General features: G+C 48.0%; 1 protein-coding gene across 1 annotated transcript; it reads left to right on the forward strand.

The window, feature by feature from the left end:
- The first annotated feature begins 8,105 nt into the window (after window positions 1-8,105).
- Window positions 8,106-15,495, forward strand: TEKT4 (tektin 4). Its single transcript, XM_009091763.3, has 6 exons — window positions 8,106-8,624; window positions 9,732-9,802; window positions 11,242-11,385; window positions 12,495-12,717; window positions 14,251-14,405; window positions 15,276-15,495. Exons 1-6 carry the CDS (start codon window positions 8,106-8,108, stop codon window positions 15,493-15,495), a joined length of 1,332 nt encoding a protein of 443 aa, XP_009090011.3.
- Window positions 15,496-17,116: the final 1,621 nt, after the last annotated feature.

The following is a 17,116-nucleotide window of genomic DNA, read 5'->3' on the forward strand; positions in this document are numbered from 1 at the left end:
GGAAAAAATCAACTTCAGCTAATTCCAACCCAGAGCAAGATCTGCCCTGCTCCTCCCAATTCCTTGTGGGATCCTCAGGAATTAAAGGAGGGAATAAATCCTCATGCCAGGAAAGTGTGGGCTCCTTTCCTCCAGGGATGGATTGGAGGATGGATTTGGGGCTGGATCCAGCATTTTCGGGAGCATCCCGCTCTCCTGACACCCTGCTGGAAAGCTGGGAATTTTGCTGCCTGCCTTTGGGATGGGGTCAAGGAATCTCCTGGCCCCTCCTTCTCCCCATTCCCATTGGACTCCACCTCCTGTTTCCCTCTAGAAGTCATTATCCTGAGCTGGAGAATTCCAGAGTGGGAAGCTCCAGAAGAGCTCCACCAACTCCCAACCACATCTTCCCTCTGGAATTTAGGATTTGTCCTAATTGTGGAATCTGCAATGCAATCCCTGCTTTGCACAGTTCCCACCCTTTCCCTTTCCCCTTGGTGGCACCAAATCCCAAATCCGAGGGAACAAAATCATTGGAATTGCTGCAAATTCCTGAAATTAATTATCTGGGATGCTGATGGAGAGCTGGATGTGTTGGAGGAGTTCATCCAGCCAGGGATCCACATGGGAAATATCGAGATGAATAAATTGGGGATGTTTTAGCAGGAATCATTGAATTTGGGATCTGTGGATCCTCCCAATCCCTTTTCCATCCCAGAAATTGTTTGGCTCTTCCCTTCCAGCCTCAAAGTCAAATCCAAGATCAGGGAATGCATCCAGAGGGGAATCTGCATCCCTGCTAAAGTTTGGGATGGAACAGGAAGGACAAGCCACATTCCAAAGGTGCCAGGGAACAACAGCCAGGATTTGCTCCTGCTCTGGGAGTCTCATCTGGCTCTTTCCATGATTTTTTATGGATCACTCCTGGCTCCTTTAATGCTCTGCTGGTTTTATTGGGATTTATGGCATTCCCACCCGGCCTGGGAGGGAACAGCCAGGGATTGATGATCCTTAATCACATCCCAAACTCCTGGAAGTTCTGAGGGACCTGAGATTTGTGGGAAGGAGCATCCAGGGATTTACAATCCTAAAGTCCAAGCATCTGGAAGTTCTGAGGGATCTCAGATCCCTGGGAAGGAGCAGCCAGGGATTTCTCATCCATAATCACATCCCAAACTCCTGGAAGTTCTGGTGGATCCCAGATCCCATTCCCGACCCTCTCCAGCCTTGGGAATGTCGCCTCCTGCCTCCATTTGTCCTCTTGGAAAAGGGGTTCGGGAAGAGCTGGGAGCTGGATCCCATCTCCATCGATTGTGTGCCCTCTGCTGGCAGCCTCTTTTCCAGGGAAAAACGGGAAAATCCCGCCGGGAGGGATTCGGGGCTGCCCTTCAAATATGGGAAAATCCTTGAATTCCATCTGATCCTCACGGGGATTTCCTTCTGCTCTTCCAGGAGCAGGGAATGAGCTCGTGGATTTCCTTTGGAGCCGGTTGGATTCTGCAGGAGATGCTGAATCCTGGGCATCCAAATCCCTGGAATTCTCTGCTTCTAAGAGCTGTCAGTATCACCCTATCCCTGAAATAAATGAGGGAAAAGCAGGGATTTATGGAATTCATCCTGGCTGATATCCAAGATCAGTGGGAGAGCCATGGCAGGAATTCCCTGTTTTCCAGAGAAGCTGGGATGCCCCATCCCTGGAAAAATCCCTGGCCAGGCTGGACGGGATTTGGAATGGGATCAGCTTTATCCCTTTCCCACCCAAACCATTCCAGGGATTTCATGAAATGTGGGAAAACCAGGAGAAGGAAACACTGGTGTTTTCCAGGAAATCCATTTTAAAGGGAATTTTGAGTATTGGGAATAACCAGAATCAAGCCACCTGTACTTCCTAAGTATTCCCTACAAAGTTCCTTCCCTCATCCAAACTTTGCATTCCCGAAATTCAGGTCGGCACCTCCAATTCCCAGAATTCCCCTTCCAAGTTGTGATTATTTTTTGGGAAGCTCAGCACTTCTCCAATCGGAATTTTCAGCCCAGAATGAGGTCAGGGAACCTTTGGGCCAGGTTAAAAACCTTGGAAAAGTCGGGGTTTATTCCTGATAATCCTCAGGGATGAGTTCAGGGAGGAATTCACCTCCTTGGGCCAGCTGGGAATAAAGCAATTTAATTTCTCTTTGTTATCTGGGAGATTCCTTGGCCTCCTGGCCTGGATGTTCATTTTTTGGGGATAACAAGGAAGGGATGAAGCTGGAAAAAAGGGAAATCATCTTTCCCACAGATAATTGGGATGAGCTCCTTATCTGGCCTCTAAAAACCGGGAGCAGGAGGGGTCAAACGAGCCCAAATGATTTGGTGATCCCGAAAAATGAGGTGAGAGCTCCGGAAGCTCCGTTCTTGGCCAAATTATCCTGGGTTTTTGGGGATAGAAATAAGGAAAAGCAGCCCCAGCTCCGAGGGTCCCTGGAATTCCTGGTGCAGAGGGGCTGCAGAGCTGGGAATTCCCTCAGAAATCCACAAAAATCCAGGAAAACTGGGAGCCTCCAGCCCACATGGGGATGAAATCCCAGCTGATCCCAACTCCAGAAGACAAAACATTTCCAGTTCCAGAGCTTTCCCTGGGTGCTCCAGACCCTGAGGAAGGACACCCCGGAGGATCCAAGCTCATCCCAGCAAATCCAGCTGGAAGATTCCGGAAAATTCCCCCTGGAGCATCTCCCATGCCTGCAGCTCCCACCGGCCTCATCCCTGAGCTGCTCCAGCCTAAAATATTCATGGGAGGCCTCTAAAAGCCCAGCTTAGCCCCTAAAAGCCTGGTTTAAACTCTAAAAGCCTGGTTTAAACTCTAAGGCCTGGCTTTGGCTCTTAGGCCTGGCTTTGGCTCTAAAGGCACGGCTCTGTAAAGTCTAGCCTGGTCTCCAAGGGCCCAGCTTTGTAAAGCCCGGCTCTAAGAGCCTGGATAAGAACAAATCTTTGGGAATGATCCAGAGGCTGAAAGGAGCCTCCCCCTAGGGAGTTTCAGCCAGGGAAAAGCGGGATCATGTGGGATTGGAAAAGGCAGGAATGAGCTCCCTCCAGGGCCTGGGAGCTCTTCCCATTCCCATCCCACATTCCAAGGACAATTTGGGAATTTTCCTTTTACCTCCTTTGCTCTCCTCCTCTTCTCAGTGTCCAGCCCGGCCTCTATCCCTCCCCCTCAGGAACAGCATTTTCCAGGATTTCCCCTAAAATCCCAGCATTCCCAAAGAATCTGTGGCTGCCTCATGCTGGGAATGTCCAAGGCCAGGCTGGATGGGGCTTGGAACAGCCTGGAATTGTGGAAGGTGTTGGGATGGAACTGAGCTTTCCATCCCAAACCATTCCCTAATTCCAGAGGCTCAGGATTGCCCTGCAGGGGGGTTTTCCTTCCAGCAGGATTCCCAGGGAAAGCTGGAGCAGCTTCCCAAGATTCTGGGCTGTCCATGGGGTTCATTCCTGGTTTATTTTCTGTTTAAAGGAGATTTTTGGGATATTTTGGCTCCAATAAATCAATCTGGTGTATCCCAAAGGAGATAAGGAATAACAAAACTCCCAATCCAGTTTTATCATTACTCTTGGTTTATGGCTAAATCCATGGATTTATTTTGGAATTCTCTCCAAGGAGAAATTTGCCCAGCCCAGAGCTGCCACTGGAGTTTGGGAATCATCCCCCAAATTCCAGATTATTTGACTTTCTGAGGATCAGTTATGGAATATTTTTGTCAATTCCCATTCCCACTCATCCCAGAAAACCCCTTCCCGTTTTCTCCTGCAATTCCAACCCTTCAGGATCCACAACAGCTCCAGCTTGGGAGTTTTGCCTTTTTTTACTCTTTTTAATTGGATTTTCCAGCTGCATTCCCTGCTTTTCCCTCTTCCATGGGCTTTGCTGCTGGAAGGGAATCCCTGCTCCACTCAGGAATTCCTGAATGCCCACCTCGGGGCTGGAATTCTGGTTGCCCATGGCAACCTCTAATTGCCGATGGAAAACCCTCCTTAAAATTCCTTTTTCCTTCCAAATCCAGCAATTCTGTATTTTTCCCAAGAAGAAGATCAGGATTTTTATGGATCCTTGACATCCAAGCTCCTCTTATTCCCCTTTTTTCCTTAATTTTCTTTCATTTATCCCTTAAAATTCCTTTAGTTTCCAACGAGCTCCTTGTGCCACTGATTATCCCATGGCAAACTGATTCCAAACCCTCTGGAATCTTTGAAAATCACTTGGAAGTGTCTGAACTGGGAGCAGCTCCCTGGAATTGTGCTCCACTCCCAAATATTCCTATTTATCCACGCATTCCATGAAGGAAAAATAAAGGTGTTGGAGGGGTTCCCTCAGGATTCCCTCCTTGGGTTTTTCCCGTTTTGTTTTTTTTTTTAAGGAATGCCGACTTGAAACTCGTGGAGTGTGAAATCCTGGCTGGGCGTTTCCATGGGAACCAGCCGGGTTTTCCTGCCGAGGATTCCCGCTGACCTCACTCCCGCTGGAATCTCCCCCTCCCGCTTTTACCTCGGTTTCAATTCCCGGTGTTCCCACTCTCCTGGATTTCCCTCTTTCCGTTTCAAGGATGGAGAATTCCCGGCATTAAAAAAGTGGGATAAAACCACCTAAGGCTGGTTTTCCCAGGAAAATCCCCTCAGCTGGGTGGGAATGATTGAAATCTCCAGGAAGGATGGAGAGGGAATATTCCCAAGGGTATGGAATGATGGGAGAAGGGGGAATAGCTTCCAACTGCCAGAGGGCAGGGATAAATGGAATATTGGGAAGGAATTCCCAGATGGGATGGAGGGGCTGAGATGGAATTCCCAGAGAAGCTGTGGAATTCCTGGATCCCTGGAAGTGTCCAAGGAAAGGCTGGATGAGGACCGAGGTAATGGGAAGCTTGGGTTGGAATGGGATGAGCTTTAAGGTCCCTTCCCAATCCAAACCATTCCAGGAGCAATTCAGGATCATCCTGGCCTGGCCATTCCAGAGTCAATCCCACAAAAAGGTGGGATTTTAGAATTAAAAAAAGAGAGGGAAATGGGATAAGTGATCCATCCTGGGAATGATCCGAGCAGCAGGAGCCTCCAGGTTCCTCCTGGAATGGGAAAGCTTTTCCAGGAGGCTCCTCTTGCACTCCAGATTCTCCCAGGAGAAAAAGAATTCCTCCTTCTTTCCCATAGAAATGTTTTCCAGGCTGGGATGAGAGAATTCCAGTATCCCCATCCATGGCAGGGCTGCAATGGGATGCTCCGTAAAATCCCATCAATCCAAACGAATTCCATGAAGGAAATTCCCTTCTCCCATTTTTCCAGCGGTGCTTTCCCTTCCTCCAGCAGGAACAAAGGCATCAAAAGCTCCTGCAGGAAGAGCCATCCCCGAAAAGTCATGGAAAGGGCACATTAATAAGGGATGAGCCAGGAGGAGGCAGAAATGCAGGAAGAGCAGCAGAGCCTCATTATCCCAGATCCCAAAATTCCTCAGGAGGCTCCAGCAGAGCTGAGCCAGTGAATATTTTATAGGGAAGCTCCCATTCCCTTCCTGATTTTCCGTGTGGCCTCTCCCGAAAGAGCGATTTGTTTTGGAAAACAAGGAATGTTCCCTGAGTGGAAAACAAGGAATCCCACAAAACTCCAGGCACAGCACTGGGATCAGAGCCAGCAACACCTGGAATATTCAAAATTCCCCCCTTCCTTCCCTAAATCCCAGCACATCCGACTTTTCCCTTTATCCTGAAGAATCCCGGCTCGAAACACCAGGAATAAAATCCCTGAGTTTGAATCCCCCTCCAGCCAGGATAAAAATCCCCCCCTGTGTCACAGCCACATTCCCTAATCCCAAAATTCCCTTGGATGTGCCCCCCCCCTCCCGTCCCCCCACACCGGGAGCAGCCAGCCGGGAATGTTGGGATTGGGATCGCTCCAGGTTTTTTTTCCCTGCTCCAGACGGGGAATTGGAGCTGCGTGGGCGAGCGGCTCCTGCAGGCACGTGGAGGAATGTGTGCCAGGAACAGCGGGAACACCGGGAATGGGGGACACTTGTGTCCCTCTCCCCTCCTCAGGAGGATCAATCCATCCCTGATCCTTTCATTAGGCTGGAAAACTGGGAAAGATGGGAGGGGCGGGCTCCTTTCCCTCTCCTTGAGCTGTCCCAGGCAGGATTTTTGCATCCCTCATCCACCCTTCCCAAATTGCTGCCAGCATCCAAAAAAATCCTCTATCCCTCTTTTCCATGAAGGAATCAAATAAATGACATCAGCACCTCCCTACACAGTAAATCCCAGAAATCCCGTCAGATGCCATTTATCCTTGGAAAAGATCCTAAACCCAGAACAGACCTGGGAATATTTGCATTCCAGGGATTATTCCAAGAGCTAATCGGCTCTGGAGCGGAGCGTGGGGAGGATTGGGAGCAAACAGGATTGGAGGCTGGAATTCTCCTGTTGTAATCCAGCAGGGATATCCATAATCCAGCAGGGATATCCATAATCCTTCCCAAAATTGCCCTCAAAGCTCTGAGGTGCTGGGAGAAGCTTCAATCTGAGCAATAATTCCCTCCAGATCCTGCTTTTCTTGTACATTCCCGGTTTTCCAAAATGGGAGTGATTCCCCTCTGCAGGAATGGGGAGGTGCTTTTAAAATCCACCTGGAGCGTGGGATTCCCTGTGGAAATCCGGGAATTCTGCCCACACCTGCCAGGTTCATCCTGAAGTTCTGCCAGCTGGAAAAAGCATATTTCCCAAGCCAGAGAATTCCATAAATCTCATCAAGATCCACGTCTCCTGCAGGAGATCTTTTATTTCCCCTCTCCTTTCTTCACCTTTTGCACCTTTCCCCCCTCTTTTCCCTCTTCTCCCCTTCCCCTCTTTTTTCCCCTCTTTTCCCTTTTCCCCAACAGGACCAGAGTCACAAGAAAGGCCTCAACAAAGAAAATTTGGGAATAAAAGCAGAACAAAGAGCACAAACATGTTCAACCGAGCAGCCTAAAAACCAGCAGGGGCTCTCTGGAATTTTCCAGGGGAAACCAGAGGGGTTGGAACTGGGATGAAATCCTGTCACCCCCGAGCCTGCTTTTTTCCAGGCTAAACAACCCCAGCTCCCTCAGGGTTCTTCCAAACGTTGGTTTTCCAAGCCCTTCATCTTGTTGCTCTCTTCTGGATGTGTTTAATCTCAATGTCTTTCCTACGGTTCCATGAGGGCCGCCCCGGCCGCCATGACACCTCCCTCAGCACCTTCCCGCCTTTTCCCGTCGCCATGGCAACGAGCCGCCCTCACCATGGCCGGCCTTGGGCCCTTGGAAAGGGCAAGGGCCAGACCCTCAGCCCACGGGGGACAAAAAGGCTCTGAACTGCCCACCCCTGCATATAAACTGCATATAAACCCTGCTCCCCACACAGGATTCTTCTGGAGGACTCCAGAAAGCTGAGAGTGGGCTCTGGCTTCTCCGTATTGCTCGTTCTAAAGCTGCCTGGGAGAAGGAATTTTGGGTCCCTCCTGGCGCAGGGCAAGGTCTTTGTGTGCCGAGGCTTTGCTGCAGCCAAGGAAATGAGCGGATCCTGGCTCAGGGTCACCTTTCCCGCACAGCCACACACCCCGAGTGCCCCAGCCACAGGAAATTGCTGGATCCGGGCGGTGCCGGTGCTGGCAAATGCCAGAGCTGGGCGGTGCAGGGAAATTGCCGGATTTTGCCTTTTCGCGCCAGCAAATTGCTGGACTTGGGCTGTGCTGGCACCGAGAAATTTCTGGGTCTGGGCTCTGGCGGTGGCAGCAAACACCAGATTTCAGGCTCCAGGTGCTGGCAAGCACAGGATCTGGACCCATCCCTTCCTTCCTGGACGGAGGTGCCCTGACCCTCCCAAAATCCCCGGCATTTCCCCTCAGCCCTGCGCAGCTCGCGGCCTACACCGCAGCCTTCCCAATTTAACTGCAACCGCCTTCCCGTTACCACGGCAACGAGCCGCGTGGGGGGCGGGCGCAGACAGCCTATCCACCAATCAGCATCGCGATTAGGTGGCTACGCTCTCTGATTAGTACATTCTGCTGTCCATCAACCCGCGGGCCCGCCCTGTCGTTGGTTGCCGCGGTGAGGGGAGGACGCTCGGGCGGGAGCGGCGAGCGGCAGAGGCTCCGCCATGGCGCAGCCCGACGAGCCGCACCCCCCGGTCGTTCCCTCCGGCCCGCGGCCCAGCAAGACCTGCGATGTGGTCCGCACCGAGAGACCGCGCTCCTGCTCCGGCATGGCCGTGACCGGCCTCCGCACCGCCAAATACCATCTGCCCGAGTGGCACCGCCGCAACGCTGGCGTCTGCTACGAGGCGCACACGGCGGGCGAGCAGGCGGAGCGCGGCCGCGCCGAGGCCAAACACCTGGTCAAGCATGCGGCCGCCAGCGCGCAGCGAGCCCAGGGCTACTCCAAGGCCACGCTGGGCCAGCGGCTGCAGGACGTCCACTTCTGGAGGGTGGAGCTGCAGAAGGAGATCATGGAGCTGGACGCCGAGACCAACCTGCTGGCGGCCCAGAAGCTGCGGCTGGAGCGGGCGCTCGATGCCACCGAGGTGCCCTACTCGGTTGTCATCGATAACCTGGAGTGCCGGGAGCGGCGGCAGCCGCCGGACCTGGTGATCGATGAGGTGGAGAGGCAGCTGATGAAGGTGAGCGGCACCTGGGCTGCTGCTCGGGTGGTGACAGCGCTGACATGAGGAGCAGCAGGGAGGAGGTGAAGCTGCGGCTGCTGGAAGTGTCTCCTGCCATTCGGGGTCTGGTGCTCCTTCCTGCACTCCCGGTGTCACCCTGAGGATTTGTTCGAGTCCTTGCTGTGTTTGAAAAGTGTTTCAAATCACTTTGGGAAGTGTGGCTGGAGGAGAGCAGGTCCCTCCCTCAGCTCAGACCCCAACAAAACCGACCCAAAGTTTTTGTGCACCAACACAAAAATCTTATTCTGGCTTAAATTCCTTCTCTACTCACCTTGAAATCCCTCTCCTCTCTGCAGGTTACACTTTAAAACTCCACAATCCAGAAGTTCAGGAATACTGGGATATTCCTTGGCTGTTCCCATGCTCAAATTGTCCAAAATTTGGCAGTTTCTGTCATTAACTCTCCCCGAGTTTTGCCAAGGTGATGATCCAACCCTGTCACCGAGATTCCTGTCAAATTCCAGTGTCGTTCTTGTGCTGGATGTTAAAAAAAACCACATTTTCTATATCCCATAAATTAATTAATGATTATTCACCTGCAGCCTCCAGTCAGAGTCGGTTCATGATATTCCCTGATTTTTCCCTATCTCAAAACTGAGCAGGGATTTCATTTATTCCATTTAATCTGATGGGATCATGGAATCCTGGAATGGTTTGGGATGGATGGGACCTTTAAAATCATCCATTCCCACCTCTTCCCACCATTCCCACCCACTCCCACTATCCCAGGTTGCTCCAAGCCCCTTCCAACCTGGCCTTGGACATTCCAGGGATGGAGCAGCCACAGCTCCTCTGGGAATCTGTGCCAGGGAAGAAGTCCATAACAGGATAACGCTCAGACTTTTTCATGGAATCCACAGAATTCCCAGGCTTTGGAAGTATTCCAGGTTTTTCAGCCTCCATAGGTTTAGAGCTGAGTTCCCTCAGGATCTGGCCACTCCAAAATTCCAAGTTTTACCATAACAAAGAGAGTAGAGAAGGAAATGTTAGGATTTATCCCCAAGTTGCTCCTTGGGATTGTGTTTCCTGCTCTGGATCCATGGAATTGTCCCTGTTTTCCTTTAGGAAGCGGATCTGATCCGGGAAATCCGGGATCTCCTGAAAAGGACCATCATCCAAGCTGCCACCCAGATAAGGTAAAACATTTCCCAGGATTCTTCAGCCAGATGATTCCTGGGATAGAGGTGGGCACAGATCTCAGCCAGGCCTGGCTTAGGAGCTGAGGGAATTCCATGTAAACCTGGATTTTCAGGTAGATTCAGATTTTCCTCCTTTCCACTGCTTGGATTTGTTTCCCAACACTAAATTCCAGTGCTATGAAATGGTTCTTTGGATATCTGCTTGGGAATATCTTTGTATGATTCAAGGGATTTTTGGGATCAGAGGAGCTTTCCAAGAGGAATTTTTTTGCCACCAGAGGTCAGTGTGAACTTTGAATCTGGAATTTCTGTGCCAGGCCCGGTGTTCCTTGCCATTCCAAAGGATTATTTCCTTGGAATTTCAAACAAACCCTTTGGAAAGATGTTATTGTGTCCTAAATTCCATCAATATAAAGGAATCATGCTGGAAACTTCATATTTTAGTTAAAAAAAAAATCCTTCAATCTGCTCCTGTTCTACCTGATAAAAGAAATATTGGTTTTTAAAAAAATGGCTGTAAATGCCAATTAATAGAAAGTAGCTCTGTTATATTAATTAGAGCATGAGAGGAGCCTAATGAGTTTAATTTGGGGGTTGTAATTGTTTTAAGATCATTTTATCCCCATTTTAGCCCAGTTTTAGCCCCATTTATTCCTATTTTAGTCTCATTTTTGCCCCATTTATTCCCATTTTAGCCCATTTTTATCCCCATTTTAGTCCAAGTTTAGTCCCATTTTAACCCCATTTTATTCCCATTTTCCAAGAGAATTCCCAATTCCTTGGCTGAGAGTGACACCTGCTGTTATCAGCTGATAACAACCCACAGGCTTTTGTAATTAAAATCATTATAATTATAATTAACCGAGCCACGTGTGACTCTAATTAACAACAAAGCAATAATTTTAATCTGAATATCATTAAAGATTATCCAGTTCCATGGGCAGGGACCTTCCACAATCCCAGGGTGCTCCAACCTGGCCTTGGGCGCTTCCAGGGATGCTGGAGCAGCCACAGCTTCTCTGGGAATTCTATTCCAGGGCCTCCCCACCCTCACACTGGAATGTTTTCCCAAAATCCCATCTCAGTCAGGCTCCTCTTCCAGGCACCCTCACACTGGAATGTTTTCCCCAAATCCCATCTCAGTCAGGCTCCTCTTCCAGGCACCCTCACACTGGAATGTTTTCCCAAAATCCCATCTCAGTCAGGCTCCTCTTCCAGGCACCCTCACACTGGAATGTTTTCCCAAAATCCCATTTCAGTCAGGTTCCTCTTCCAGGGAATGGCGGTGGGAAGGGAGAGTTTGGGATTTTCCAACCCGCAAGGAATTTCACGGTCTTGTTTCCCTGTGGAACACCAAGGGTGGAGCTGTGCTTCCCTAAGAGGGCTGGGTTGGGAATTGTCTTGCTTCCAGCTGAGCGGTGATCCCAACTTTGCAGATCCAACCGGATCCAGAAGGAGAACTGCGAGCTGGACTGGTCGGATAAGGTGGAGACGTATCACATCGACGACAAATGCATCGGCTACTGCGCCGACAGCACCAACGTGCAGTTCCACCCCAGCTCCGTCAAGTTCGAGGAGAAGTGAGTCATTCCCAGCACCCCCCTGGGACAGCACCCCTGGAATGTCCAATCCCAGCTGGCACCGGGCGTGGAAGAGCTTCGAGGCAGCTCCGTGCATGGGAAGGCTGTGCTGGATGTCCTCTGTGGAATATTTGGGTTGGGAGTTCCTGGAAGCTCATCTGGTTCCAATCCCAACACCTTCCACCTTCCCAGGCTGCTCTAAACTCCATCCTTGGGTTCTTCCAAGGCATCCAGGGGCAGCCACAGCTTCTCTGGGAATTCTATTGCAGCCCCTCCCCACCCTCACAGGGAATTCCTTCCCATCCATCCCATCCATCCCATCTCTCCATGTGAAGCCATTCCCTGTGTCTGTCCCTCCATCCCTTGTCCCCAGTCCCTCTCCAGCTCTCCTGGAGCCCCTTCAGGCTCTGGAAGGGGCTCTGAGCTCTCCCTGGAGCCTTCCCTTCTCCAGCCTGTCAAGATCCTGTTTCTTTTATTTCCAGCCTTTAAATCCTGGATATATTCCTGAGTTTATTTGCCAGAACTGAACTGGACAAAAAATGTGTGAATGTTTTGAGCAGCTTTAGCTCAAGATGGAAGCACTTGGACTGATTTAATCTCAGGCTTTCATTCCCTATGAAGCCACAGGAGCGAGAGATTATTAATTTGGGGCTTTTTTATTAATTTATTTGAGGATTTTTATTAATTTTTAAAATATTTTTATTGATTAATTTGAGGATTTTGTTATTTTATTCAAGGACTTAAACTGATTTATTTGAGGATTTTTATTGATTTATTTGAGAATTTTTATTGATTTATTAGAAGATTTTTATTCATTTATCCAATAATTTGTATTATTTTTTCAAATATTTTAACTGATTTATTTGAGGATTTTTATTGATTTATTTGAGTATTGTATTGATTTATTAGAATATTTTATTTAACCTAGAATTTTTATTAATTAATTTGAAGATTTTTACTAACTGATTAAAGGATTAATCCTGTTCCTCACGAGAAATCCACACCACAAGCAAGACCCCAACCAACCAAAAACCAACCCCACCTTTCCAGAGAAACAACCATTGTTAAAGGCCAAAATTCCCCATTTACCCCATTCCTCCTTCTTCCAGCGCCTCCACCCCGAAGTCCTGGGCGCAGTTCAGCCACGACAACATTTCCAGGGCGGAGCAGGAGAAGCTGGCCTCGGTGCAGCTGCGCTCCCTGATCAACAACATCATCCACGACGCCTCCGAGGACCTGCGCATGCAGCGGGCGGCCGTCAGCGAGGCCTTCGACAGCCACTGCAGGGAGCTGGACCAGGCCAAGCTGCGCCTGGAGAGCCACCTGCGGCAGGTCCGGGCTGTCCCCTGCAGCTCTGGCATCCTTGAAACAAAAAAATATGGTTTGATCCGCATAGCAGTGAAATATTTTTGTGTCAGGTTAGGATGCGGGGAGAGGTTGTGGGGTTTCGTTGGGATGGAGTTCGGTGAAATGCTTCAGTCGTGAATTCAACCCTTTAATCCTGCATTCAACTCTTTAAACCTGAATTCAACCCTTTAAACCTGCATCCAACCCTTTAAACCTGTATTCAACTCTTTAAACCTGCATTCAACTCTTTAAACCTGAATCCAACCCTTTAAACCTGCATCCAACCCTTTAAACCTGCATCCAACCCTTTAAACCTGAATTCAACCCTTTAAACCTGCATTCAACCCTTAAACCTGAATTCAACCCTTTTAACCTGCATTCAACCCTTAAACCTGCATTCAACTCTAAAACTGGATGGTCTGGTCAGGGAGCTCTGGTTGAGCCAGGATTCCCAGATTTTTCTGGAATGGCAGCAAAGTCAACCTGGCAGGTGACTTCAACATCCTGTAAAATGGAGCAGCTCCTCCTTTTGTGGATTTTACATGGAATTCTGTGCACTTTAAAAGTTATTTACTGTTTTCTGGTTTTTTTTTTAATGATGTCCTGCTCCTTCTTCAAACACTTTGGGAGTAAAGATTTTCCTCATCTCTGGACTGAAGCCAATGGAAATGGAAAAAAGTCATTCCTTAGCTCCTGGTGGAATGGGCTGGGCTGGGGATGTGTTGTCATCCCACAGAACACATGGAACAGGTTTTGAGGGAATATTTCCTGCTTCTTTCCAGATTGAAAATGGGATTTTCAGCCTACTAATAAAAATAAAGAGGTCAAAACCATCACAGTACTTTTATTTTTAATATGAACAAGGGGTGGCTTTGGGCCTTTCCCCTTTTCCTATATGGAGCAGCTCCCTTTTTCTCTTTTAGCCATTGGCAAGTGTGGGAAAAGAAATAATTCCGGATCTGGGAATGACAGCTGGATATCTTTATTCTTTGCATGTGTATCGATGGTTATGAAGGGAAGAATTTCAGGATTACCTGTCTTTTCCATTTTCTTTGGAAAAGCAGGTATTTCCAAGGTGATCAACAGCTCTCCCTCAAAATAAATCGATTTTTAAATTGAATTTCCAGTTAAAATTTGCATTTCAAAATTTACATTTCAAAGCACTCCATGGAGATGAGATGTGTTGTCATCCCACAGGAGACATGGGAGAGGTTTGGGATCTCTCCTGTGGTTTTGGGACATGGGAGAGGCTGCAGAATATTTCCTGTTTTATTTAAACTAAAGCAGCGATTCTCAGTGTAATATTAAAAACAAACAGGTCAAACCCACCTTAATTATTGCATTTAATCTTAAATAAAATGAAATTATTGTATTATCATCTAAAATGAAATTATTCTCATTGTACTTTGTTCCCCAGACTGGTGGTGAGGACTTTAACTCTTCACCACGAACAGATATTTTTGGGGATGATATTCATCATTGTTTGAAGGGTTTTTTCCCCTTGGATTTTCTCTCCAGATCCTGAAGGATATTGGGGATGAGGAAGCCAACATTGAGAACCTGAAGAAAGCCATCAGGGACAAGGAAGCTTTCCTGAAGGTGGCTCACACCCGGCTCTACGACAGATCCGCCAGGCCCAACGTCGAGCTCTGCAGGGATGAGCCCCAGTTCAGGTCATTCTGCCTTCCCCAGCCTGGGCCATCAGTCAGCTCCTCCAAGGCTCCTGTTCCATCCCAAAGCCATTTGGGGGAAATTTATTTACCTCACAACTTTTCATTTCTTCACTTGAAGTCAGAAATTACTTTTCAGTTCTGTAATTGATCTTTATCTCAAATCCAATCTTTTCTTGGATTTTTCTGAGGTTTTTTCCTGATGAATTTTAGATTCTGTAGTTGTTCTTTATCCCAAATCCAATCCTGCATTTTCTGATTTTTGATAATCGTTTCTGCATCAGGGTTTTTCCTGATAAATTTTTGATTCTGTAATTGATCTTTATCCCAATCCAATCCTGGATTTTCTGAGGTTTTTCCTGATAATTTTTGATTCTGTATTGACTTTATCCCAATCCAATCCTGGATTTTCTGAGGTTTTTTCCTGATGAATTTTAGATTCTGTAGTTGTTCTTTATCCCAAATCCAATCCTGAATTTTCTGAGTTTTTTTCCTGATAAATTTTTGATTCTGTAGTTGATCTTTATCCCAAATCCAATCCTGGATTTTTCTGAGGTTTTTTCCTCATAAATTTTTGATTCTGTAATTGATCTTTATCCCAAATCCAATCCTGGATTTTTCTGAGTTTTTTCCTGATAAATTTTTGATTCTGTAGTTGATCTTTATCCCAAATCCAATCCTGGATTTTTCTGAGGTTTTTTCCTCATAAATTTTTGATTCTGTAATTGATCTTTACCCCAAATCCAGTCTTTTCTTGGATTTTTCCGAGGTCTTTTCCTGATGAATTTTAGGATCTGTAGTTGCTCTTTACCCCAGTCCAACCCCCTGGATCACCATCCCTGATTTTTCACGGCTCGGCCCAACTCCTTCCAGGTTGGTGAGCGAGGTGGAGGAGCTCACAGTATTCCTGGAGGCCCTGAAGAGAAAACTGATGGAGTCAGAGCAGAACCTGAAGAATCTGGAGGAGACCAGGATGAAGCTGGAGAAGGAGATTGCTGTGAAGGCCAACAGCATTTTTATTGACAGGCAGAAGTGCATGGGCTACCGAGTCCGCTACCCCGTGGACCTGGAGGTGGCGAGCTACCAGCAGTGATTTCTGCTCCCAGCCTGCAAAACCCAGGAGAAAAACTGTTCCTTCTTTTCTGTTCAGCCATTGGCAAGTGTGGGAAAAAAATTAAAAATCTGTGAGCTTTCATATGAAATAAATTGAGAAATTGTACATTAAAGTGTTGCGCTCACTCGGTTTTTGTCTACTTGGGATAAAATCCAATCTTTTTCCTTTCCTTTTTCCTTTCCTCTTTCCTTTCCCCTTTCTCCTTTCCCTTCCCTTCCCTTCCCTTCCCTTCCCTTCCCTTCCCTTCCCTTCCCTTCCCTTCCCTTCCCTTCCCTTCCCTTCGCCCTTCCCTTCCCTTCCCTTCCCTTCCTTCCCTTCCCTTCCCTTCCCTTCCCTTCCCTTCCTTCCTTCCCTTCCCTTCCCTTCCTCCTTCCTTCCTTCCCTTCCGCCTTCCCTTCCCTTCCTTCCCTTCCCTTCCCTTCCCTTCCCTTCCCTTCCCTTCGCTTCCCTTCCCTTTCCCTTCCCTTCCCTTCCCTTCCCTTCCCTTCCCTTCCCTTCTTCCCTTCCCTTCCCTTTTCCTCTCTCCTTCCCTTCCCTTCCTCTTAAAATCAATTTATTCCATCTGCAGTCTAATCTATATCATGTGTGATATTTTGGAGGATTTCACCCTAATAATTAAATAAGAGTGAACATTTATTAGGAATAATAAGGAACAGGAGTGAATATTTCTTAGGAATAATAACAATATCCAGGTGGAAATAAAATATTTATAGCTTGAAATGAGAGCAATAAAACTCAGGATCACCTACTCAGCCAGGAATTTAGGCTGCTCAGACATTATTAATAAAAACCACAAATTTTCCACAATTTTTCCAGGTGTGATGCCAATCTGCCCTTGGGAAAACCACTCCCAATCCATGGCACCTGCTGAGACGAATCCAAGGATTTTAATTTTAATTTTTTTCCAAGGGAAAAGAAAAGATAATGTAACCATCTTGGGGATGCAGTCCTGAATTTCCCCATCAGCTCTGGGCTGTGGAGTGGAGCTGGTGCTGTGTGCTGGCTTCTCCCTGGCAGCAAAGCCTGGGGATGAGCTGCTATCCATCATTTATCCACAATTATCCCCATCCCCAGCAAATGCCATGGAGCCATTATTGGGCATTTGTTGAACAGGAGATGTGTCCAAAACCAGGGAAAAATGACCAGACCAAAATTCCATCATTTCCTGTTTTACAGGGATTTTTAACCTTTAAAAAGCAGCTGCCCAAAGGTGGGGGGGGGGGGGGGGAAATTCCTTAAAGGCAAAATTCCCACAAAAAGCCCTGGCCAGGGACATTTGCAGAGCCCATGGATGGGGTGTGGGGTTGGAATTCCTGGGATTTTGGGTTCTCTGAATTCAGAATAAGCCAGGAATTGCATTTCCTGCTCCAAGCTGCTCCCATTCCTTTGGGGATGTCAAGGAGGGTTTGGGATCCAGGAGTTTGGGTTGTCCTTGGGGGTTTTTCATGGATTTCTCCTCATGATTGCATTTGATAGCCCAGATGTTGGATCCTGAGGGAGAAGTCAGGGAATCCTGGAATGATTGGGGTGGGAAGGGACCTTAAAGCCCATCCACTTCCAACTCCAACACCTTCCACCATCCCAAGTTTTTCCAAACTCT

Source organism: Serinus canaria, chromosome 14 (genome assembly GCF_022539315.1).
Source record: "Serinus canaria isolate serCan28SL12 chromosome 14, serCan2020, whole genome shotgun sequence".
In the NCBI taxonomy this organism is placed as follows: domain Eukaryota; kingdom Metazoa; phylum Chordata; class Aves; order Passeriformes; family Fringillidae; genus Serinus; species Serinus canaria.

Excerpts from the sequence above, each read along its gene's own strand:
- TEKT4 (XM_009091763.3), top strand. The coding sequence starts at position 8,106 with ATGGCGCAGCCCGACGAGCCGCACCCCCCGGTCGTTCCCTCCGGCCCG. Across the intron at positions 8,625-9,731 it reads TGGAGAGGCAGCTGATGAAG|GAAGCGGATCTGATCCGGGA; the intron begins GTGAGCGGCACC and ends GTTTTCCTTTAG. Across the intron at positions 9,803-11,241 it reads CAAGCTGCCACCCAGATAAG|ATCCAACCGGATCCAGAAGG; the intron begins GTAAAACATTTC and ends CCAACTTTGCAG.